This window comes from Ictalurus furcatus, chromosome 18 (assembly GCF_023375685.1).
Source record: "Ictalurus furcatus strain D&B chromosome 18, Billie_1.0, whole genome shotgun sequence".
Lineage (NCBI taxonomy): Eukaryota > Metazoa > Chordata > Actinopteri > Siluriformes > Ictaluridae > Ictalurus > Ictalurus furcatus.
Genome location: NC_071272.1, coordinates 15,210,993 through 15,235,555, shown reverse-complemented (window position 1 = coordinate 15,235,555; position 24,563 = coordinate 15,210,993). Strand labels below are relative to the sequence as shown.

Below are 24,563 nucleotides of genomic sequence, written 5' to 3'. Positions count from 1 at the left end.
CTCTGAGTGTCAACTCAATATGCTGAGAACACCTATTGCATGTGTGTAGTTTTATATGAAGCTTATTTTTTCATTTTGACAAATAAATTGTAAACACCACGAAATCACGACAAAAGTCTAGCAATCTCATATATATTCTGGAAAAGCACCACTTGCTCACCCCAGTTTTACATCATGACCACCTTAATTTATAATGGCAAGGCCAGTAATAATGAGCACATGGGACCTGAATGCAGAAAACAACCCAGTGTTGGTTTAGTTATTATTTGTGATTAAGGAACGCTTTCCCGCTGCAGACATGCACTGTTAATGAAGTGGATAGGTTATCTGTAAGTGTTTCATACTTTTACAAAACTGGCTTTCCTTTGCTTTGTTCTTTTGGCTCGGCTTTCGTTCGGGTGGACGTGGGCCATCCGGTGGAGGTAGTGGCATGGCTTGGGCTTGCATGGCTGCATCTGAAACAGGATGACTAATCTTTCTTGATGATGTAACTCATGTTGGTAGCAGCAGAATGAATTCAGAAGTCTACAGAAACATTCTGTCTGCCAATCTGCAGAGAAATTCATCCAATCTAACTGGGAGGAACGTCATCAAGCAGCAAGACAACGACCCAAAAAGCACTGCCAACACAACAAAGGACTCCATCAGGGAATAAAAGTGTAAGGTATTAGACTGGCCATGTCAATCATCAGACCTTAACCCAGTTGAGAAGCATTTCACCTCCTGAAGAGGAGACTGAAGGGAGAAACCCCTCAAAACAAACAACAACAGAAAGAGGCTGCAGTGAAGGCCTGGAAAAGCAACACAAAAGAAGAATGCAACAGTTTAGTGATGTCAGTGGGTCACCAAGTTTATGCAGTTATTTCAAGCAAAGGATATGCGACTAAATATTAAGTGTTATTTAATTTAAGACTATCACTTCCAATACTTTTGTTCAAATGTGCCATGTTCTAAGTTATTTAACATGTCTAGATGTAAATATCAGGAAATCCATCCATCCATATTTTGTACCAGTTATCCTACACAGAGTTGCAGGGAGCCTGGAGCCTATCAAAAGAGAACTCGGGGCATGAGGCAGGGGACACCCTGGACGGGGTGCCAACCCATCGCAGTAAATATCAGGAAATGAGCGCTGAAATTCCGATCTGTCATCTCATATTCATATTTTGATCTCAATCCCAAATGTCTTCAGTGTATAGCAAAAACAAAGATTTAGAGCGTAGTTGTTTAACATGTTATTGGGTCAGCGTGGTGGTGCAGCCACTATTCAAATTCATCCTCAGTATTCAATACACTTCTGTATTCAGTATTATTTACACTTCAGTATTCCATACTTAGTATTTAATAAACTTCAGTATTCCACACTTAGTATTATATACACTTCAATATTCCGTACTTAGTATTTTATACACTTCAGTATTTCGTAATTAGTATTACATACACTTCAGTATTCTGTACCTCGTATTACATACAGTTCAGTATTCAGTACTTAGTATTTTATACACTTCAGTATTCCGTACTGAGTAGTTTATACACTTCAGTATTCCGTACTTAGTAGCTTATACACTTCAGTATTCCGTACTCAATATTTTATAAATTTCAGTATTCCATACTTAGTATTATGTACACTTCAATATTCCGTACTTAGTATTTTATACACTTCAGTATTCTGTAATTAGTATTACATACACTTCAGTATTCCATACTTAGTATTTTATATACTTCAGTATTCAGTACACTTTAGTATTCCGTACTTAGTATTTTATACACTTCAGTATTCAGTACTTAGTAGTTTATACATTACAGTATTCCGTACTTCGTATTACATACACTTCAGTATTCCATACTTAGTATTTTATACACTGAAATGTGTGGCTTAACCCAATGGGGCACTTTTTCATATCGCAGAGGAAAATATTTGTATCACACTATTTAGTCCATTTCATTTTCAGTTTATATTTAATCGCTGTTCATTTGAGCTTCATTCGTGTGGCCCTACCACGAACATCAATCAAACTAACGTCCTATTTACACAGTTGTACCTTTTACACCGGATGTTACATTTTCCAGAGTTGAAGTAAAATCACGCAGCTTTCCGTCTGCCATTTTTGTTGTTAGCTGGCCGAAATGTTCTCTTCCTTTTTACCCTTAATATATTTTTTTCACCGACCCACACCGCAGGGGAACATAAGTATGCTTCAGTATTCAGTACATTTCAGTATTCAGTACACGTGACCTTTTCCAGCGACATAATAAATTACAGTTGCAGGCCATGTATCAAATGTAAATTGGTAGCATTCTTAATTCCTTCCCCCGTTTTCTGTACCGCTTATCCTACACAGGGTCGCAGGGAGCCTGGAGCCTATCTCCAGGGACATCCTGGAAGGGGTGCCATCGTTTCAGAGGAAACCCCCAAAGCACGGGGAGAACATGCAAGCTCCATGCACACTGGGCAGAAGTGGGAATTGAGCCCCAACCCCAGCGGTGTGAGTCAGGCATGCTAACCACTATGCCACCATTAAATCCATTATAAAGCCACCACACAGTAATTTACCTTTAAGTCTAAGCAGATTGTGACAGAGTGCCTAGATAACATGAAAATCCAATAATCTAATCTTTAATTTAAAGACTATTAAATTCAAAATTTTAACCAGTTGCCCTATCCAAGATGGCGGCGCCGTTGACATGTCTGGCTTAACCCAATGGGGCACTTTTTCATATCGCAGAGGAAAATATCTATATCACACTATTTAGTCCATTTCGTTTTCAGCTCGTATTTAATCGGTGTTCATTTGAGCTTCATTCGTGTGGCCCTTCCGCGAACATCAATCAAACTAACGTCCTATTTACACAGTTGTCCCTTTTACACCGGATGTTACATATTCCAGAGCGGAAGCAAAATCACGCAGCTTTCCGTCGACCATTTTTGTTGTTAGCTGCCCGAAACGTTCTCTTCCTTTTTATCCTTAATATATTTTTTTTCACGATTTTAAGTGATCCACACCGCAGGGGAACGTAAGTATGTTAACAAATTATATCTAAAAGACGCCAAATCCTAGGAACAATTTAGTCTAGATATAAATGTTAATTTTATCCTTGTTTAGCTGCGTCGTCTAGCTAGTTGCGTTAGCTGTGCCCCTGAAGGCCTTGTTTTCTTGCTTGCACATGCTAACATTTCCTCTACGTTTTCGGACTGCGCTGGGAAATCTGTACTTTGGGCGAGAAATAGTTGTTTTCGTAACTGAGTGGATGTTAATTGTGTGTGTGTGTGTGTGTGTGTGTGTGTGTGTGTGTGTGTGTGTGTGTGTGTGTTTTTTATATCAGTATACCGGTTAGCTATGTAGCCAGCCAACGTCAATGCGGTTAAAGTGGCTGTAAAAATATTAGTGCTATTAGTTAAGTGTCTGCGCCAAAAGGGGTTTACCCCAGTCAAATTTATTCTCTGATGTGCTGTTGGTAATATAAAATACACCAAGTGCTTTTTTAGAAAATGTACTCTTTAGTAACTGCTGCTGGTATTTTCTCAGCTTTAGATTTGTTGCCGTGATTTCTGTATGCAGAAGCTTCATATCATTTAGGACAGAGGATTACTGTTTTTAATTTGCTGTTTTTATTTCGTGTTCTGAGAGAGATTTAGTATTTCGTGCAGCTGGTTTATGCAAATCACATTACCTTATCCAGCCTGTCACGAGGAGTTTGCTTTAGTTGCATAGAGCTGCTGTTTTTAAAATCCAGTGATGTAAAGGTTTTGTGTGCAAAATCTTTCAATAGTCCTTGCAGACATGTCAGACTTCATCGAGAGCGAGGCGGAGGAGTCTGAGGAGGAGTTCGAGGAGAAGGATCTGAAGCCCAAGAAGACGCAGAGGTTTATGGAAGACGACGATGACGGTAAAGAAGTCTTAGGCAGGATAATTCAACCAGCACACTGATACCAGGCAGATTACATCTAAATGTACAGGCTGACATCAGTATTGTGCTTTACATTCAGTGAGCACTTTATTACATGTACCTCTTATTAGTGCATTATTATTATTAGCCAAGTTATATAAGCTTGTGCGGTGTTATTCAAATGAAATGTGTGATTGTTTCACCTGCATCACTATGTATAAGTTTAATCAGATATGGGTCCCTGTTTTGCTGTGTTTTTTGCTTTTTTTAAGAAGACGAAGAGGAGAACACAGAGGATCAAGATGAACATGGGAACCTGAGAGGACTTATTGATGATGACAACGTGGAGGAGGAAGAGGAGGAGGAGGAGGAGAATAGAAGCGGAGGAGGCGACAGCGACTCTGGAGAGGAGGTCCGACATCGTCGCCGGAAGCGCGGTTAGTGTTCACTTATGCTTTTGTTGCATTTCAGAAAAGATAATACAATAGCTTATATTTTGGGTTGTGTTTTTTTTGTATGTGGTTTTTTTTTGGTCCCTTTTCCAAACTATAACTAACTTGCATATTAGTCTGTCCATACAGGATTTCGTGGCTTTTTTTTTATTGTTGCATACAAAGATGCTTGATTTTGCTGTGTTTTGTTTTTTTTCACCCAAAATTTGCAGTGCAATTAGCAGAGTTTTTTGTGTTTTTATTTTTGGCAGAGCATTACTTGAATTGACGAAATTGCAACTGCATGAAATTGTTTGTTGGCAAGTGAGACCTTTTAGCTGTACTCATGATCAATGCCACGTGAGTTGAAGGGGGCTTTAGCTGAATGCGTGTTGTGATAATGTCACATGACGTGTCCTGGCCCAACTCTGCAGAAAATCTGCAATAATTTAGAAAAATTGCGAGCTCCTGCGAATATTGCATCGTTTCCTTGATTTTGTGTTCATTCCAGCGATCACAAAATCGCTAAATCACGGAGGGACTAATTATTGAGAAATTGTTGATTCATCATCATCATTACCAGAACAAGTGGAAACGTAGGATAAGACTCATAGCTTAGAAGTCTTGAAGGCTTTTAATACACCATATCTGTGTGTGCGTGTGTTAGTTGGGGGGCGGGGGTGGTTGTTTGTTTTAAATGAGCTCAGTGGTGTAAGTTTTGTCCTTCTCTTCCAGATTATGATGATCTTCTGGATGATGATGATCTGGACCTTATTGAAGAGAACCTGGGGGTTAAAATGAAGAGGGTGAGTCTGCAGAAGCCTTATTTCCTGAAATTGCTCCTGCTGGCTATAGATGATTAGGTTGTTTGTAAACCTTGTACATAAACAGTATAGGCATTGTGAAAAGTGCCTAGAATGCAGTTTTTATTTGCTTAGTTATGATATTTCTTCATTACAGTGTCAGCAGCAAAAAAAAAACGGACGTTTTCGATTCCTGCTTTGGCCACTTTTGTATTATGTGCACTTTTGATACGTGGCAATGTGACTAATCCTATATGACCTTTGTCACAATTTTACATAAAATACATTTATGCCATTTGGCAGACACCCTCATCAAGAGCGATTTACAGTTACTGAGCAGTTGAGGGTTAAATTCCTTGTTCAAGTGCTGGGATTTGAGCTCACGACCTTCCAGTTAGTAGTCCAGCATCTTAACTACTGAGCTATCAATGCTAAACCAAACAGTCCCAGCCACTTTGCCCTAATACTGATTTACTCAGGATGGTATTGAGTGAGTTGTTTCAATTGGTTTTCATGCCAATAATAAGATTAGTTAGTAATAGTGTGCATTTTTAAAAAATTGCACTCATTATATGCAAATTTTCTTGTACTATCTATTAATAAGCACACTCACTAAGACTGTTCCGTGCTGTCCAATCAACCCCCACCCCACTCCTGCGCTTTGTTAGTAATACTGTTTACACCATAGCCGTGAAACTGAAATCATTTTTACTGGCACAGAAAAAGAAGTACTCACGTGTGAGAACAATGGACGACGATGGTGAAGACGATGAGAAAGACCAGATTGCAGATGAGATCTTTACCAGGGATGGTGATGGGGAAGGTGAAGAAGGTGGAGAAGGTGGAGAAGCACTGCACCCAGGGGATGATGAAGAGGAAGAAGAGGGAGAGGAATCGGGTAGCGTTTCAAGCAGCGTGTGGCATTCAAGATTGAATACCATTATGCCATTTATGCTGTTATTTACATGTGTTGTTTTGATCTGTACAGACATAGATGATTTCATTGTGGATGATGATGGACAGCCCATCACCAAAAAGAAGGGAAAGAAATTTACTGGCTATACTGATGCGTAAGTAACCATGATACCCTGTACATCAGTGAAATGTATGTTGTTTTTAGATGGAAATGTGTCAGGGTTTTTTTTCTTCTCCATATATTTGGTATAAATGTTTTTCTGTTAAGTGACAACCCCACCCTTTTATTTATTTATTTATTTTACTTTTTAAACATTGTAGTGCTTTACAAGAGGCCCAAGAAATTTTTGGTGGTGACTTTGACTTTGCCGAGTTTGACCCCGAGGCATACGATCATGCTGAGGAGGAAGAGGAGGATCAGGATGATGAAGCATGGGATCGACCAAAGAAGCAGACAAAGAGGAGAGTGGGCCGCCGCAGCATCTTCGAGATCTACGAGCCCAGTGAGCTGGAAAGCAGTCATATGACTGATCAAGACAATGAAATACGTTCCACGGATATGCCTGAGAGGTTCCAGGTTGGTTTGTGCAGTCACATTAAACCTGCACTCCCACCCGGCATCAGAAAATTGACTATTACAGTATATTACAGACAACACCATTTTAAAACTCACAATTAAAGACTTTTGAATAGATGCTTTTGAAGGGATGCTCCGATCAGGATTTTTGCAGCCAATGCCGATTACCGATTTCTTGTTGTCATGATCGGCCAATCTCGATGGTTCAAGCTTTATACAAATGATGTGTAAGCTTTCTGCTGACCGTCACTGTTGACTTCTTTTTTTCAGGTAAATTAATGCCACAGATGTTGCCTTGGTTATGTTGTATGTTTGATTGTTGTTGTAGATTGTTGTTTTAATTGAGAATCAAATAAATAAACACAACAAATATTCATTTTACAACCGACATTTTAATAGGCCTTTAAAAATACTTGGCAAATGGTAAATTTTTCGTTCTTTCAAATGGTACATTTTACGACATCAAGTGTTTTATGTCCTCACATGTTTTTATGTCATCAACGTGCGATCGGCTAAATTTAGAGACTACCGATCGAGTCGTAGAACGTGATTATCGGCCGATACCGATTGGCGGCTGATTGATCGGAGCATCCCTGATACTTGACTCAGACTAGCAGCTCAGATGTGAGACTTGATTCATGCTTTCATAAAGACGCTTGTGAACATCTTTCCCTTTTATGTATAGCTTATGAAAAGGCAGGGAAATCAAACAAAAAATTGCAGTGTAAAAGAAATTAATGATGAACACGTCAATCCCAACTATTTTGGATCACCAACATTGTGTTTATTTGTCAGATTGATGGAAACGAGTCGCTTTTGGCACATTTTGATGATGTTGAATTATGTGCCTAAAGTCATTGGAAAATTATTGTCTGCGATTGTGGTCTCCAGTTGCGCACTATACCTGTGAAGCCTGCTGAGGATGATGAACTAGAGGAAGAGGCTGAATGGATCTATAGAAATGCTTTCTCTACACCCACTATATCCATGCAGGTATTGTAAAGCTTCTTATGTTTCTGAATGTATTTAAATTCCATAACCCTCAGTGGTAAGGATAACTGTTGGCCTACATTCTAGGAGAGCACAGACTACCTGGACCGGGGAACCACCACTAACTTTAGCAGGAGAGGCCCCAGTACCATTGCAAAGATCAAGGAGGCACTCAACTTTATGAGGAACCAACACTTCGAGGTACCTTTTTTATAGAACAGCAGTTTACCAAAATAAATCTGTATTTTAAAATGAAATGTAAAAAACAAAACAAAACAGAGTACTATACCATTTTTATCGCACTAATAACTTGTTACAAAGGATATCACTGTATATCCAAGATTTGCACCATGCTGGCTCAAGAGTAGCATGAGATCTGAAAGATATAAACAAAATCACCTAGCCCAGCATTAACAAGCATTTTAAATGCAGAGTTATCTAATATTTTATTATTTCCATTTATTTTTAGATCTATATGTAGTGTTTATCATTTTGATCCACTGGTAACTGTAATGGGACCGGTAAAAGTTGGCTCTAAAATGAGCATTGAATTGATTCCTGTTCCTCTCTTTCATCGTGCAGGTTCCCTTTATCGCTTTCTACAGGAAGGAGTATGTGGAGCCAGAGCTCAACATTAATGATCTGTGGAAGGTGTGGCAATGGGATGAGAAGGTAAACTCACTATGTTGTATCTTACACCCCTTATATTGTGTTTGTTTGTGTTGTTCATATATATATATATATATATATATATATATATATATATATATATATATATATATATATATATATATATATATATATATATATATAATTAGTTTGACCTCTGTGTGTTTTTCCTCAGTGGACCCAGCTTAGGACACGTAAGCAGAACCTAACCCGACTTTTCCAGAGAATGCAGTCATTTCAGTTTGAACAGATCTCTGCTGACCCTGATAAGCCGCTGGCTGATGCCATTCGCCCACTGGACACAGCTGACATGGAAAGGTAAGTCGAACAACTGCATATGGAGTAAAGGGAGTATTGTGTGAATTTTATTTTTTATATAATATTAATACATTATAATGCTCTAAACTTCTTTTTTTTAATGGCAGACTAAAAGATGTCCAGTCTATAGAAGAGCTGAGCGACGTGTACAACCACTTCTTGCTCTATTATGGGCGAGACATTCCCAGGATGCAGAATGCGTCCAAAGTCACCAAGAAAAAACTGAAGAAGATCAAGGAAGTGTCAGAGGAAGATGGTACAGCCATGTTATAGTGGAATATGAGTTACTCAGTAGAATATATGACCGGATGTTATTGTGACACTGTCCTTTGGTTTATATCAGGTGAGGAAGCTGAGGTGGAAGAGGAGGAGGAAGAGGAAGAGGAGCAGAAGGGGCCGGATCTGAAGCAAGCCTCTCGTAGAGACATGTACAGCATCTGCCAGGCTGCAGGACTTGGTGTGTGATTGTTAGATGAAAGGTTTTTTGTTTTTGTTTGTTTGTTTTTTATTTGAGATATGCTAACATATTGGGGTCCGTAACGCCAAGAGATATGCAGAAAGCTCAGAAAAATTCAAATGAATTTTTATGGGTACTTTAATATTTTAAAGACAAACTGTTTTACGTCGAAATGGTATTACGTAGTATAAGAATGTCTTTAGAGGCAAGGGCCTGCTGAAGATGAAAATAATCTCACGTTACAGATGGACTGGCTAAGAAGTTTGGTCTCACTCCTGAGCAGTTTGGTGAAAACTTGCGTGACAGTTACCAACGACACGAGACTGAGCAGTTCCCTGCAGAGCCATTGGAGCTGGCCAAGGACTATGTATGCAGGTAACACATAAGAGGACTCGAATACCTTGACTTGACAAAATGAATGCTTTTTTCTTTATACTGATACAAGGTTGCTTACAATGGACCTGTAGCAATGTAATGCATATTTATATTGATGTTCACAGCCAGTTTAACACACCAGAAACCGTTCTAGAGGGCACACGCTACATGGTGGCCATGCAGATTGCCCGTGAACCTCTGGTCAGACATGTCCTGAGACAGACCTTCCAGGAAAGGGCCAAGATCAACATCAAGCCCACTAAGAAGGGCAAGAAGGTAAGGGCCTTTAGATGGCATCAGGTCAATGAGCTTCTTTCTGTTAATAAAAGCATAGATACATTGTGGTGTATAATTTTTTTCAATATTTGGGATTATTTATTTCTTAATTTAAAAATGTATGCCATACATGACATCAGGGAAATGGGCATCATTCAAACATCCATTTTTTTCAGTCTCGCTAGTTTCCTTATTAATGTTAATTCAGTTAGATGATTTCACAGTAAGCTTACACTGTTACACTGACAGTCATATAGTTTTTGTCAACAAAGAAGGGCACGATCATTAAATGGTAACTAAAGAATTTTAACCTGTTTATTAACATTATACTGATGCATAGTAAATGTGGTTTCCATTTACTGTGTTTGAGAAACAAAGCATTATGACCTGTATTCTCATACAACATTTTGTCAGATCACTCATAAACCATCTGGTTTATCTGTGCTGCGTTTGTCCAGTTTTATAACACAATCTGCACAAGTAATAATGTTTTGGAGAGATCTAGAAAAAGACCATGTGCTTAGTGATGTCACAGGCAGTGGTGATTCAACAGTTAAGGCTCTGTGTTACTGATCAGAAGGTCGGCTCAGAAGGCACCACCAAGCTGAAACTGTTGGGCCCTTGGGCAAGGCCCTTAACCCTCCCAGCTCCAGGGGCACCGTACCATGGCTAACCCTGTACTCTGACCCCAACTTCCTAACAAACTGGGATATGTGAAGAAAATAATTGAACTGTGCTGTAATGTATGTGTGACTAATAAAGGCTTCTTCTTCTTCTCATCAGTTCACAGTGGTGTGTGTACATGCACAGCACAAGTATTAATCGTTTCATTTACTGGCCATATGGGGTGGTGTCTTTGAGAGATTTTTTGTGTGTTAATATTATCGTTATAATGCATATTCATCAAAGATGTGTTTTTTGCTTTAAATATTGCTTACTAACGTTTTTAAATAAGATGCGTTTGACATATTGTTGCTTTTGTTGATTAGAGATTTAAGCAGTCGTTCTCCTGTGTTCCAGGATGTAGATGAGGCACACTATGCATATTCCTTCAAATACTTAAAGAACAAGGCTGTGAAAGAGCTAAGTGGAGATCAGTTCCTGAAGATGTGCTTGGCAGAAGACGAAGGACTCCTCACTATAGACATCAGCATTGACTTGGTTGGAGTTAAAGGGTAAAATTTTTATACAGAGCCATCTGTTCTGTGTCTAAATCCTACACACCCCTAGACAATTTTTAAGACTTGCTTGATCCTTCAAAATTATTCTAATGCTGTGCTATAATCCAGGAAAGTGGTTCAATACATGTAATTTTTTTTCTTTTTCTTTTTTTTTGGTCATACCGTTGCAGCTATGGGGGTGACCAGACCTACTTTGATGAGATAAAGCAGTTCTACTACAGAGATGAGTTCAGTCACCAGGTGCAAGAGTGGAATAAACAGAGAACACTGGCCATCGAACGTTCTCTCCAGCACTTCCTTTATCCTCAGATGGCCAAGGAGCTGAAGAATAAACTTGTTGCTGAGGCCAAGGAAAATATCATCAAGGTCAGTTTAAAATGCTTTAAATGTGATTTAAGATGGTTTTTAGGACATCCCACACAAGCGTTATTGGAACATTGGATTCTTCTTTGTTTTCCACTGACCGAACAGTCATAGTAACGGTAGTGAACGTGGCTCAAGCAGTGTGTGGTGTGTTTCCAGTATCCGTAAATCCAGCATGGAAGAATTTCCTGGATTCGTTTTGTGCTTTTCTTTAGTTGACTGTTTGATTAAACAAGTCATACTGGCTGAGATCTCAAATCATCACTGCACCTTTTCACTGTTACATAATTTAAATTCCTTCATTATCGTACAACCAAAAATGATAAGTACTTTTGAAAAAGTCATGATGCAATTTATGAGTAACCAGTTAGCAATGAAAAATACTTCTAGCCATACCCTGGACTAGCATTAAGTGCAGACTTAGGTACTTAACAAAGTTCATACAACTGAAACCACTGGTAGCTCTGTTACTGGTGTCAAAGTTTCTTTTGCAGTGATAATTGGTCTGCAGTACATGACTAATTTTTTTACATTTTGAAGTGTTTTCGATTGTGGTGACGTTTCTGCTCTGTGATGCAGTCATGCTGCAGGAAACTGTATAACTGTCTGAAAGTGGCTCCGTATAGACCAGACCAGCAGGTGGAGGAGGATGACGACCTAATGGATGACACTCAAGGCAAAGGCATCCGTGTTTTGGGAGTGGCCTTTGCGTCCGGCAGGTACTGACCACTCCTATTTATTAGGTTTTGTTTTTTTTTAAAAAAAAAACAACTTGCAGGCTTTGTGTGGTTTGTCATTAAAATCTTGGCTGTCATGTTTATGGTCATACTATAATTTTCAGTATATTTGACTATTTTGCATGTGGGTGTGTGTTTCCACAGAGATACACCTGTATTCTGTGCTCTGATCAACGGCGAAGGGGAGGTTGTTGACTTCCTCAGGCTTCCTTACTTCTTAAAAAGGAGGAATGCATGGAGGGAGGAGGAACGGGAGAAGAAGGTAAAACGCTCGTAAATGATGACTACAGCCTTTATTGTTGGCAGACTTAATATTCTTAAAATAATTCAACAATATTGCATCTCAACAGCTTCAAGACATTGAAAATCTAAAGAAGTTCCTTCTCAGTAAGAAACCACATGTGGTGGCTGTTGCTGGTGAAAATCGGTATTTCTTCTTGTTTTGTCTGAAGCCTTAGTAGATTAATACTAATAATTACTTCCCTGTACTTATGTTTTTCAGTTAATTGTGCGTTACTCAGCATGGGTGGCATTGCTGCTACCAGTGATTATTACTGGTGTATGATTCTCCTCTCTCTCATCTTTTGCAGCGATGCTCATATGCTGATGGAGGACATCAAGCGCACAGTCAGTGAGTTGGAGCAAGACTCGTCTCTGCCCACTGTGGGAGTCGAGCTGGTGGACAACGAGTTAGCCACACTGTATATGAACAGCAGAAAGTCTGAGGTGACTCAAAAGGAATACTTTTTTCAACGTAGTCTTTACTATACGCCGCATCTGTGGCATATGAGTGATAACAACAGGCAAAATTCCATCACCTTTCCAAATTGCACTAAAGAAAGAGCAAAACCCTTATAATTGACATCTAAAGGCATTTTTTGCATTCTGTGAATAAACATTTAATATATACAACTACATAATGGAAATTGTAATTCAGAACCACAACACCCTCACAAAGGCTTAGGATAAGACAACGCTGCTTTTATGTAGTGTTATCCAGGACAGGACCAACACAATAAATATAGTCACAAGCAGCAATCTGTGGGGTCTAAGCACCCTTCACAAAAAGAGCTTCCAGTAGCCAGTTCTTGTAAGTTAAGTAGAACGCTAGAGACGGTACCTCAATGTTAAATGCCTTCTCAAAATGGATCAGCTGATTGCAGCTATGTTTTCTAATTAACCCAGAAAACATAATTAGAAGTCCACCTAATGATTAGCACAATGATGAAATACACTAGTCGGACTTGCTGTCCGTGAGAACCTGAACACATTCAAATTGTGCACGTCTTCATTCCGTCTTCAGCGTGCGATTTAATTTGCGTGTGAATGCATGCAGTCAATCATGAGTAACAGCTTTTTGAGCAAACTAAAATCCACCCAGTTATGTATGCTTTTTTTTTTCCAAGTGGTTTTATGGTATGCACGTGAAATGTTTATAATGCATAATAAGTTCTTACCCGTAGGCATCCATCATAAGTGAATTTCAAGCATCCCTTTTGGGATCAGAAAATCCATTGCTCACATGCTATTTCTCGTGTGCAGGCGGACTTTAGGGACTACCCTCCACTTCTTCGCCAGGCTGTGTCCGTGGCTCGCAAGATTCAGGACCCGCTGGTGGAGTTTGCTCAGGTGTGCAGCAGCGACGAGGACATCCTGTGCCTTAAACTGCATCCGCTACAGGTACACTTGCTGCTGAGCAGTACATAATTATTTCTTCCACGCAGTTTTAATATAATATATATTATGGACTGATGTTTGCATGTTATAAACCGATAATCTGTAATGTATTAAAATGTAATGTTCGCAGTGAGTCAGAGGACGAAAAAGATTTTCTATTTTTTTTTTTTTTTTTTTTTTTTTTTTTTTAAAACATTTCTTTGCAAAGTGAAATTTGAGGAAACCTCAGAGAGAATTTGGCAGATTAGTAGTCAGAGTGTTCTGCTTTAAAAAATTTTTTAAAAATTATGATGCAGACATGAACCTCTAATGATAATTCTTTTTTGGAGCCACTACAGTTGGCTTGCATGATTTTAAAGGATTAGACATCTAGATTAAGTTTAAGAAATTTGTGAATTTTTTTTTTCTTGGGTTTTCCATTCAAATTAATGTACTTCTTTTGCAAGGTAAATTTTCTTGTTTGTCCTGATTTAGATATCTATACGGGCTAGCTCTAGTTTGTAGAAGTAGTTTGTGTGTAGTAGGGCTACAAAGAACGATTATTTTGATAATTGATTAATTTGTTGATTACTTGTTCGATTAATCGATGAGTTGGATTAAAATGCCAAGGGTTTTTGTCTGTATTTTTTCGAGAATTTTTTTTTTACTTAATTCACATTCTGCCCAGTGTTGTCCTTCAAACATTGTGCAAATTGAAGGCTATGAAAAAGGTATTAAATGTATCTATGTGGGCTATGCTATACAAAGGGTTTTATTTATTTATTTATTTATTTATTTATTTATTTATTTATTTTAAATATTAACCTTATGTTTTGAAAACAAAAAAAACCTGTTTGTCCACAAGCTTTAAAGCAGAAGTTAAATCACTATATTAAAATGCTTTAAAAAAAAAATATAGAAAAACAAAATCACAAACCAAGTGTTAACTGGTGAGAGGTTGAATGTTCTGCAGTAACACACATTCACTCATTTGAACACAGTAACATTACTTTATTTTGTAAATGTATGACACTTCTTACTTTTATGTACTATTGCATGTTTTAACCCCATTACACTGCTCTCATTAACAAACACAATTACTTTTGTTTCTAAATATAGCTAAATATTATCTATATATATTATATCCCCAGCGGGCGGTGGGATTGAAAATGAGCACCACTTGCTTATAGGTACAGCAATGAGGTGAATTGTACTACCATGAAGTTTAAACTTTTAAACTGGAGTTTTTTTTTTCCTTTCATTTTCTGGTTGTGGAACAATTTCACCAGGCATACTATGACACCAGGCATCCCTGTGTCATTCACAAAACTATCACCAAATTAGACAACAAATTAATGCCTTACTTTATTGGCAAGAAAAAAGGAAATATGATTCAGTCAAAAAAAATTCATGCACTGCAACTTTATCCATGTACTATTTTTAAAGTTCAGTGTCAGTGAATTTCATGTGATAGGCATGATAAAGGGTAGGTAATTGATGTACTACAATTGATTTATAATGTTCTCATATCTTATGTCATTGCTATAATTTCCAGGAGCATGTTGTGAAGGAGGAGCTGCTCAGTGCACTTTACTGCGAGTTTATTAACCGTGTGAACGAAGTTGGAGTTGATGTGAACAGGGCCATTGCTCATCCTTACATGCAGAGTCTGGTTCAGTATGTCTGTGGCTTAGGACCGAGGAAAGGCTCACATCTGCTCAAGGTAAGCTTTCTCTCTAGTATCTAGTATTAAGGATATGGATTCTCTGTCCTTCAAATGGTGGTTAGATGATAAGTTGACTCTTCTTCGTCCCCCTCCCCATCAGATTCTTAAACAAAACAACACTCGTTTGGAAAACCGGACACAGTTGGTAACAATGTGCCATATGGGACCCAAAGTGTTTATCAACTGTGCTGGATTTATCAAAATCGACACTGCTTCCCTCGGAGACAGGTGACATCATTTTAACTTACTTATACCTGACTTATTCCTCTGGTTTTATCTGCAACGATCTGAAAAATAGACAGATTTGTTTTTATTTCACCCCATAGCACCGACTCCTACATTGAGGTTCTAGATGGCTCTCGTGTTCATCCTGAGACTTACGAGTGGGCTCGTAAAATGGCGGTGGACGCCCTGGAGTATGATGAGTCAGCAGAAGATGCAAATCCTGCAGGAGCTTTGGAGGAGATCCTGGAGAACCCAGAGAGGCTAAAGGACCTGGACCTGGATGCATTTGCTGAGGAGTTGGAGAGACAGGTGAGTCAGCAACAGAACATACAGCTCATTAAGTGTGTTTGCATACACAAAATAATCGGATAACCAGAGGAGGGAAAAAAAGAATGAATCCAATGCAATTGTACGCACAAGGGGGTTGATAGGATTTTGGGGTGTAGGGATTAAATGTCTTTCAAAACCCTGACCTGGAAGGAAATACGTTCCATCATTGCGTTTTTATTATTATTTTTGCTCTTTTTTTTCCTCTCTCTTCTGTCTGTTGTGTTTATTGCGTCCATTGCAGCTCATGTCAATTCGGCTACATTTGCATAAATAAGCTCATGTATTAATTAAAAATTCTGATTTAGTGTATCTTGTCAAATGTGTAATCAGTGATGAGTTGTTTTTTATTTTCATACCTGTTTGTCACCAGGGCTACGGTAATAAGGGAATCACACTGTATGACATCCGTGCTGAACTCAGCTGTAGGTATAAAGACCTGCGAGCCCCATACAGACCCCCCAACACAGAGGAGGTCTTTAACCTGCTCACTAAGGAGACCCCTGAAACCTTCTATATCGGTAGGCACTATATACAAGTGATGGACTTGATAGTCTTGAATTGATTAGAATAAAAAAACATATTTGAAGATTTGCATAATTTTGAAGAAATCCTTATTTATTAATTATTTAAGTCCTAATTCCCTTGTAATGTGTACACAGGTAAGCTAATCACCAGCGTCGTTACTGGCATCGCTCACAGACGTCCTCAAGGGGAAAGTTATGACCAGGCTATTCGTAATGATGAGACTGGACTATGGCAGTGTCCCTTTTGCCAGCAGGACAACTTTCCTGAGCTCAGCGAGGTGAGGCACATTCTCTTCTATCCTTTTTTTTTTTTTTTTTTTTTTTTTTTTTTTCCCCCTTCCAGTTTTGCCTTTGCCCAACTACTTCAATTATCCATATAGGTAATGTAATTTTAAGATGTTTTTGACAATTAAGGAGCAATTACAGGTATAATCTGATGCTCTTCATTTCAACCATCCTTTCCCTTAAAGGAAGAATTCTAGTAATATTTTTATTTTTACTATAATTTGTATGATTTTAGTTTCCTTCTCTAAGAGCAGAGTGATTTGAGGAAAAGTTTTGGAGAAATGTACCCCATATACAGTTCCTTGCATATACTTCTCTGCCTCACATACATTTCTCCAGCCAGAGGGAGTAGTAACAAACCTAGTCATGGCTAATTTCTATAATATATAATGGATTATTTAAAAAAAAAGTACATTGCTGTCCAAAACATGACATTATATATAGTCGTGACCATTTAGTGTAATGACTTACTGTGAGGTATCTTGAAGGGCCTTTAAACATTCCAAACCGTGAGTTTCTATCACTGCTATGAGTAATTCTGCCTCTTAGATTTCCCAAGCACACTGGTTCTCAAAGCAGTCCTCAAGGCAGGGAGAACTCGTGAGGATCTCTATGTTGTACGAGTTGATCTAGAAAGCAAGAACATGGACCATCTGCAGGGCCCTGAGGGCTGGTTTGAGAACCACTTCTCAAGAGTAGTAATTAATGATCTCACAAAGTGACGAACACGAAGAAAATTTTTTTTTTTTTCTTTTTCCCGCTCAGGTCTGGAATCACTTTGACAGCGGCTCCTGTCCTGGACAGGCTATTGGTGTGAGAACTCGTCTAGATAATGGTGTCATGGGTTTCATCCCCACCAAGTTCCTCTCAGACAAGGTGGTTAAGCACCCAGAGGAGAGGGTGAAGGTGAGGTCATCATACAACAGAGCATAATTTGGATTATTTTTCTTTCATATATAGTAACCGCAACTAATACATGTATTAACAGCAGTCAAATGTGTCAATATGATTCAGTCAGTAGGACAGTTGAGCTGCTTGAGGTGGTGGTGGCACATTTCAGTATTAAGTGAGTACATGTTCATCCTTTTCTGCATTCGAGTAACTCTTAGTTCTCTGTCTTTAGGTTGGCATGACTGTTCACTGTCGTATCATGAAGATTGACATTGAGAAGTTCAACGTGGACCTTACATGTAGGACATCTGACCTCAGTGACAAGAACAACGAGTGGAAGCTTCCCAAGGACACCTACTATGACTTTGATGCTGAAACCGAGGATGTCAAACATGACGAAGAACAGAAGAAGAAACAACAAAGGACCAGTAAGACCCCTCATTTAACAATATTTTTGTGATGCTGCAAAAAAGCAAGGTGGTTATTCAGATTGTCAATTATAAATATCTCATAAAAATGCGCTTGTGTTTGTGTCCTTCTTTTTCATAGCTTATATCAAGCGTGTCATTGCCCACCCGTCGTTCCACAACATTAACTTCAAGCAGGCGGAGAAGATGATGGAGACAATGGATCAGGGTGATGTGGTGATCAGGCCGAGCAGTAAAGGGGAGAACCACCTGACTGTCACGTGGAAGGTAGCAGATGGGATCTACCAGCACGTGGACATACGGGAGGAGGGAAAAGAGAACGCCTTCAGCTTGGGACACACGCTGTGGATTAATAATGAGGTGAACACGCACAAGTAGATTGCTGCTCTGTGTAGTGCAGTTCAATTACTCTTTCATTACATCCTTTATATTTTGGCGGATAAAGTGTTCAAATTAAGCTATTTTTGTACTGATTAGTCATTCTCTGCATGCAGGAGTTTGAAGATCTTGATGAAATCACAGCCCGTTATGTGCAGCCCATGGCTGCTTTTGCTCGGGATCTTCTCGGCCACAAGTACTTCCAAGACTGCAGTGGTGGAGATAGGAAGGTGTGATATCGAGTGCTCACAAGTGACAAATTATTAAGCATAACACAAAAAATGCATGAATAAACATCATTTAAATCCGTACAGAAATAGTCATACTTTTAATAAAAACAATGTATTACTGTTTACAGTGGCATTGGGTGGTAGGAACCCAACTATAGCAATGCATTAATGTTCAGAAGCTCTAATAGAATTGATCTAAACATACTTCATTTTATACAATGCAGTGGTACAAGTATACTACTAGTACGTTTCACATAATGTTAAGTTAAAATTACAGACACTAGTCAGAGTCGTACACGCAAGCTTGGCCTGTCAAAGAAATTAAAACACATCTGTAGTCTGTTCTCTGTTCGACTGTCTGATAAAGTTTTTGACACACATTTATCCTATTATGCAGAAAATGGAGGAGATCCTCATCAAGGCAAAGAAAGAGAAGCCCACTTTCATCCCCTACTTTGTTTCGGCCTGCAGAGACCTACCTGGAAAGTTCCTCCTAGGATACCAGCCTAGAGGGAAGCCAAGGTAAGCAAGCTTAAATTAAACTTGCTCTTCACTTTTACAAGTTGAAGTAAATCTAATTTCCAAGCATATGAGAAACATATGGCTGCTTTATCTTACAGGATAGAGTATGTGACCATCACTCCAGATGGGTTCAGGTATCGCTCCCAAATATTCCCCACAGTGAATGGACTCTTCCGCTGGTTTAAAGACCACTACCAGGAGCCCGTGCCAGGTCAGTGACAGTTCTTGCTTGTCTTTTACTCTGAACTGATTGGCAGTTTCAGACTTCATCAACAGGTGGAATTTCTGAGGTGGTTATTATTCAGTACACAAATATGCATTTTCTACCATATATTCACCTGTGTCTGTTTCTCTGTCTGTCTGAAGGAGTAACGCCCAGCAGTAGCAGCAGAATGCGAACACCAGCATCTGTGAATGCAACTCCAGCCAACATTAACTTTGCAGGTCAGTGCTGCACTTTAAGACTCCTGTCAGGACTATACATTTTTAAATCCCAGGAAATAAAAAGGCAGAAATATTACAGTACTCGAACACCAACTGAATTTGCTGCTCAGGCCGATCCAATCACTGTCTGCATGGCCATTTATTCTACCTGCCACTTAATCAGAAACGAAATGAGACAAGCAAATTGGAATTATTCAATCATATATGTGCAAATTTGCCCAATTATAGTAATGGTAATCTGTCAGTTATCATAGTAATCTGTGTTTGCTAGGTTAATTTTCAGATGCTAGGTTACTCAGAGTTGAAAAGCCTGTCTATGTGGGAATGTGGTTTCAATTAAGCCACCGTCGGCCTTTATCCAAGCCCTGTCCAGTTTACATTTAAAATGATTCATTCTGTCACAGTGCAGGTAGACAGTGGAAAATTACTGATTATTCTTGTAATCTTCTTTCATATAGTTTTCCATCAAGACCTTTTAACTGGAGATCGACCGATATTGATTTTTTATTACTGATACCGATTATTTGCATTATTGTGCCCAATAACTGATATTTATTTATTGTTTTATTTCTGGTTTTGACACAGTGTTAACAACACCACTAAACTGAACAAAGCATTTTATTTATAACCATTGCCAATTTCACTTCCTCCTTGCATACAAAACAAACAAAAAAAACTTACATATACACCAATACAGGGGTCTGAACAGTGCAAAAAATAAAGTGCACTGTTACTAAAGTGTGGGGTTTTTTTGTTGTTGTTTTTTTTTTTTTTTGGTTTGGTTGTTTTTGTAATATAAATTGAATGTTTGAGGTAAATAGATTACGTGACTCTGTGAGTTTCTCTCTTTCTTAATGCCAAGCTGCTTAAACTACATGTCAGGCATTTATGTAACGCATCTAATTTGTGCATTATTGGCTGTTATGTTAAATAAAGTTTATTTATTAAAGCAAAGCAAGTATACTTGACCTGTGCACACCGATGTTAACCCGTTTCTCCCTCAGAGTCAGTGCTGCATCGACAGTCCTGTGCACAATTCTCAAAATGCCCATAAGATGGCGCATTTATAGGTGGCTTAGATATTACAAAACCGATATCTGATAATGGAAAAATCCTTAAATATCGTGGAAAATATCTGTAAAACCAAATATCTATCTATCTCTACTGTTAACCTGATTATTTTTCCCTCGGTCTTTCTTTATTTCTATTTCTAGATCTAACGCGGGCTGTCAACGCTCTGCCCAGGAATGTGACGTCACAGATGTTTAATGCTATAGCGGCAGTAACCGGGCAGGGCCAGAATCCTAATACTACTCCAGCACAGTGGGCCTCGAGCCAGTACGGTTACAGCGGAGGTAGCAGTGCAGGAGGAGGAGGCAGCAGCAGCGCTTATCACGTATGCTTATCATACTCTGTAAAAAATATTTACCTAATCACAACTGAGCATATGATCTTATGCACATTAGAGTCAGTTTCATTTGATAAAATTTAATATACTAAGCTGTGTTTTTTTTCCTCTTTTGTGGACGTGCAGGTGTTTGCAACACCGCAGCAGCCTATGGCAACACCCCTGATGACACCCAGCTACTCGTACACTACCCCAGGCCAACAGCAAGCCATGAGCACACCACAGTATCCAAGCAGCACACCGCAGTCCTCCCACAGCCACCACCAACACCCTTCATCCACACCGTCGTCCTCCTCCTCGTCATCCAGGGTTCGGACACCACAGCCAAAGTGAGTGAATACTGTTCAGCCACAGTTGCATCACATAACACTGCTTGAGAAAGCAGGAGTTGTTTCTCTGTAGGTTATGAGATGGAGATTTCAGAGGAATTAATAGTAAACTACTCATTTAAAAAAAGATTATGAAATGCAACCAGGAATTTCGTTTGATTCTCGGTTGAACTAGTAAGCACATTTGTTAATGACGCACACTTAAATTCAAAATGACAGCACTTAGTAGCTCTAAGAAGCTAATCTAAGTTAACTGATCCCAGATTTACGATAAGTTTGGAAAATTGCTTACTGATGTCTTGGGCATTTTCTCCCCTTACCGTTTAGCAGAACAACCTCTCACACTGCTGTGGATTGGGGTAAAATGGCTGAACAGTGGCTGCAGGAGAAGGAGGCTGAGAGACGTAAGAAGGCAACTCGCATGACGCCACGTCCCTCGCCGAGCCCCATGATCGAGAGCACACCGATGTCCATCACCGGAGATGCCACACCACTGCTGGATGAGATGGACCGATAGACGTTAACATTCTCATAGCAAAAACAAGCCTCCACATTCATTTCATCTGTCATCTGTTTCTCATCATGTGCTTTCTTAATAATTGCTCAGTCTTTCACTGCTCGAAGTGTTTCATTTTGAAAAGCAGTCATTCAGAGCTAGTGAGACAAACTACAGAAATGACAAACTGATTCAGGAAATGGACCTGTGATGAAGTTGCTCTTTTTTTTTTTCTTCTTCTTTCTTTTAGAAAGGAGCACAGGTGTGCGCCCTCTATTCCTAATTTTGTTGAGGTTTTAACAAGAGCTAAAAGTTAAGACTCTGAATAAAAACACATGGTGGATGGGCTCTGTGGCATTGCTGAGTGTGTTGAGTTGAGAGCTGGCTAATTCAGGATTGCTTCACTAAATGGACAGCTGTTCACGTTTTCTATAATGCATCCTAATAAATCAAACTGACCTGCGGTATCAGCCCGAATGCTGTGATACACATGTTGCGACACTTTAACAGGGATGTTGGAAATGAGTCGCACACCTGTGTAATAGGGCGAGGTGTTTGTTACAAGATGCACTTAACAGTGTTAATATTCGATGCTATCAAAGATCGCATTAAGAAGAGACAAGCCTGGAAAAGGAGTCTTGATACCAGTTTTCTCTTTACTGCAAATCTGCGAGTTTTGATGCATAATGCATATAAAGGCCAATGTTGGAATATGTCGTTATCAGAAGCTTTACTGATTTACAGCTTCTGCGGTACTTTGATACTTATGAGTATGTGGTTCAAAGTTTATTGTAATACTTTCTAAAGAAATGTTTTGGGGCCATGAATGAAATCTTGCTCCCCCCCAATTTTATGAGTTCGTTATTTGAATTTATTCGTTTTGTCACATAAATGTGGTCGACTTGCTGTGCTTCAGCTCAGATATAAATTTTTGTTCACAAGCATATTCTGTGACAATTATTTTTTATCAAAGCCAGATTTTAATTAGTTCCACAGGCGCATTTTCTTCATCAGCGTCTCTGACCCAACACAGAACAGAGAAATCTGCATTAATTTCAACTATTGTGTCCTGATGTGACAGTTTCCTTATATACTGTGACCGTTTTTAAATCTTCATGTTAAACCTAGTCCTGTCCATTTTAGTTTTATCAATTCCCAAAGCCTTTTTTTTTATTATTATTATTTTTTAAATTTATATATATAGTTGTCTTTATTATTTTCCCTGAATCTGCCTAGTAGTGTAGTCATTCCTTTGTTCCTGTTATTGAATTCTGCCAAAAGGACTGTTTTGGGTTTTTTTTCCCCGCAGTGTGCTCTGTACAGGGGTTGGGTCATGTAGGAATAGTGTGACCTTGTTGGCAAGTGACTGCAAATGAATGTGAATACTGTTCAGTATAATTCACTGCTAAGATCATGTTCATTTCGTTTCTTTGATAAAATTCCTAAAAGCAAAAACACAGAGCTGTCTTGCTGGTTTCATTATAGGGATCGTATGACACGGTGAATGTTGTGTGTCACCAAAAGGGCCAGACGTTTGCATCTTTTTTTTTTTTTTTTTAAAAACAATAGATATTACAGTCAGTCTTCGCTAGCCGATTACTGATGATTCTTAAAAGTATTTTTGTCTTGGAAAATGTTTCCAAAAAAGCTTATTTATTTGGGTTTCATCTAATTAAATATGTGTACATTTGCATACTATATACAACCAAAAACTTAGTTTTTGGATGATGTTAGAATTTGTTTCCTTGTGAACACACACACACACAAACTTCAAAGAAAAATAATTTTGTTTGAATATCATTTACGTTACTGTTATTACGTCAATAAAATAGCACATACTGTTATAGAAATGGTTTTATATGGCATTTTTCAGTATAAAATCTACCATAAATCCAACAAATATCAATGTTTTGTGATTCCCGTGTAATAAGCTAAATATGTATTCGAATGTGCGTGTAAAATGTCGTGAATACATGTAGTATAGAAACTGGCATTGTTGATTTTATCTAATTCCACACTAGTTACACTGGTTTATAAGGTGTTTTCTCCTGTATCTCCCTTGATTGGTCACCTGCCAATTCCTACCCATTAGCCAGCTCTTCCCTATCATAGAACAGCTACCACATAGTCTGTACAGGATCTCGTGTTTTTTTTTGTGATCGTTGCATCCAAAAATACTTGATTTTGCTGTGGTTTTTTTTTTTCTTCAAAATTTGCAATGCAACTTGAGTTTTTTTGTGCTTCTTTTGTGGAAAACTAGTTGAATCAGCAAAATTGCATTTGCACAAAATTTTATTGATGTTTGTTGGTAAATGAGACCTTTTAGCTGTATTCATGTTCGATGCACATGAATTGAAAAGGACTTTGGCTCAATGCACGTTGTGATGACATCACATGAGGCCAAAATCTGTGGGTAATTTAGAAAAATTGCAAACTCCTCCGAATTGTGGAGTTTGCTTGATTTTGCGTAAATTTGCAAAATTCGCAAAATTCACAAACTCCTGAAGGAACTGACCAATTGGGAAGAGTCAAGGCTATCATGTTCTTCCTGTGAGGCATGTGAAGCCAACCAACCACATCTTTTTGTACTTTTATCTACAGTCGCCCACGAATGGCTAGTACCACTGTGATGGACAGGGGGGAGAGACTGCCATCCTGGCCATGGATGGCTGTGGCATTGATGCCAGTGACAGTGGACTACTCTGGAGATA

The 24,563-nt window shown here is 38.7% G+C and overlaps 1 protein-coding gene across 5 annotated transcripts; it reads left to right on the top strand.

The window, feature by feature from the left end:
• The first annotated feature begins 2,131 nt into the window (after positions 1-2,131).
• Positions 2,132-23,307, top strand: supt6h (SPT6 homolog, histone chaperone and transcription elongation factor). 5 transcript variants are annotated; one of them, XM_053648319.1, is made up of 38 exons: positions 2,132-2,163; positions 2,981-3,015; positions 3,772-3,888; positions 4,161-4,325; positions 5,055-5,125; positions 5,843-6,020; positions 6,111-6,192; positions 6,359-6,614; positions 7,506-7,607; positions 7,692-7,805; positions 8,187-8,276; positions 8,449-8,591; positions 8,699-8,847; positions 8,935-9,048; positions 9,294-9,423; positions 9,549-9,699; positions 10,720-10,874; positions 11,051-11,246; positions 11,823-11,962; positions 12,125-12,242; positions 12,331-12,407; positions 12,571-12,706; positions 13,523-13,660; positions 15,192-15,359; positions 15,463-15,590; positions 15,689-15,896; positions 16,288-16,435; positions 16,577-16,719; positions 17,492-17,632; positions 17,850-18,045; positions 18,167-18,405; positions 18,540-18,653; positions 19,051-19,175; positions 19,274-19,386; positions 19,542-19,619; positions 20,834-21,015; positions 21,154-21,356; positions 21,684-23,307. In XM_053648319.1, exons 3-38 carry the CDS (start codon positions 3,783-3,785, stop codon positions 21,871-21,873), a joined length of 5,187 nt encoding a protein of 1,728 aa, XP_053504294.1. In that variant the 5' UTR covers positions 2,132-2,163; positions 2,981-3,015; positions 3,772-3,782; the 3' UTR covers positions 21,874-23,307. The 5 variants fall into 5 exon arrangements, with proteins under 5 accessions (XP_053504294.1, XP_053504296.1, XP_053504293.1 ...); XM_053648321.1 differs by lacking the exon at positions 2,132-2,163 and having other exon boundaries at positions 2,890-3,015; positions 4,164-4,325; XM_053648318.1 differs by lacking the exon at positions 2,132-2,163 and having other exon boundaries at positions 2,890-3,015.
• Positions 23,308-24,563: the final 1,256 nt, after the last annotated feature.

Excerpts from the sequence above, each read along its gene's own strand:
- supt6h (XM_053648319.1), top strand. The coding sequence starts at position 3,783 with ATGTCAGACTTCATCGAGAGCGAGGCGGAGGAGTCTGAGGAGGAGTTC. Across the intron at positions 11,963-12,124 it reads GTGGCCTTTGCGTCCGGCAG|AGATACACCTGTATTCTGTG; the intron begins GTACTGACCACT and ends GTGTTTCCACAG. Across the intron at positions 15,360-15,462 it reads AAGGCTCACATCTGCTCAAG|ATTCTTAAACAAAACAACAC; the intron begins GTAAGCTTTCTC and ends CCTCCCCATCAG.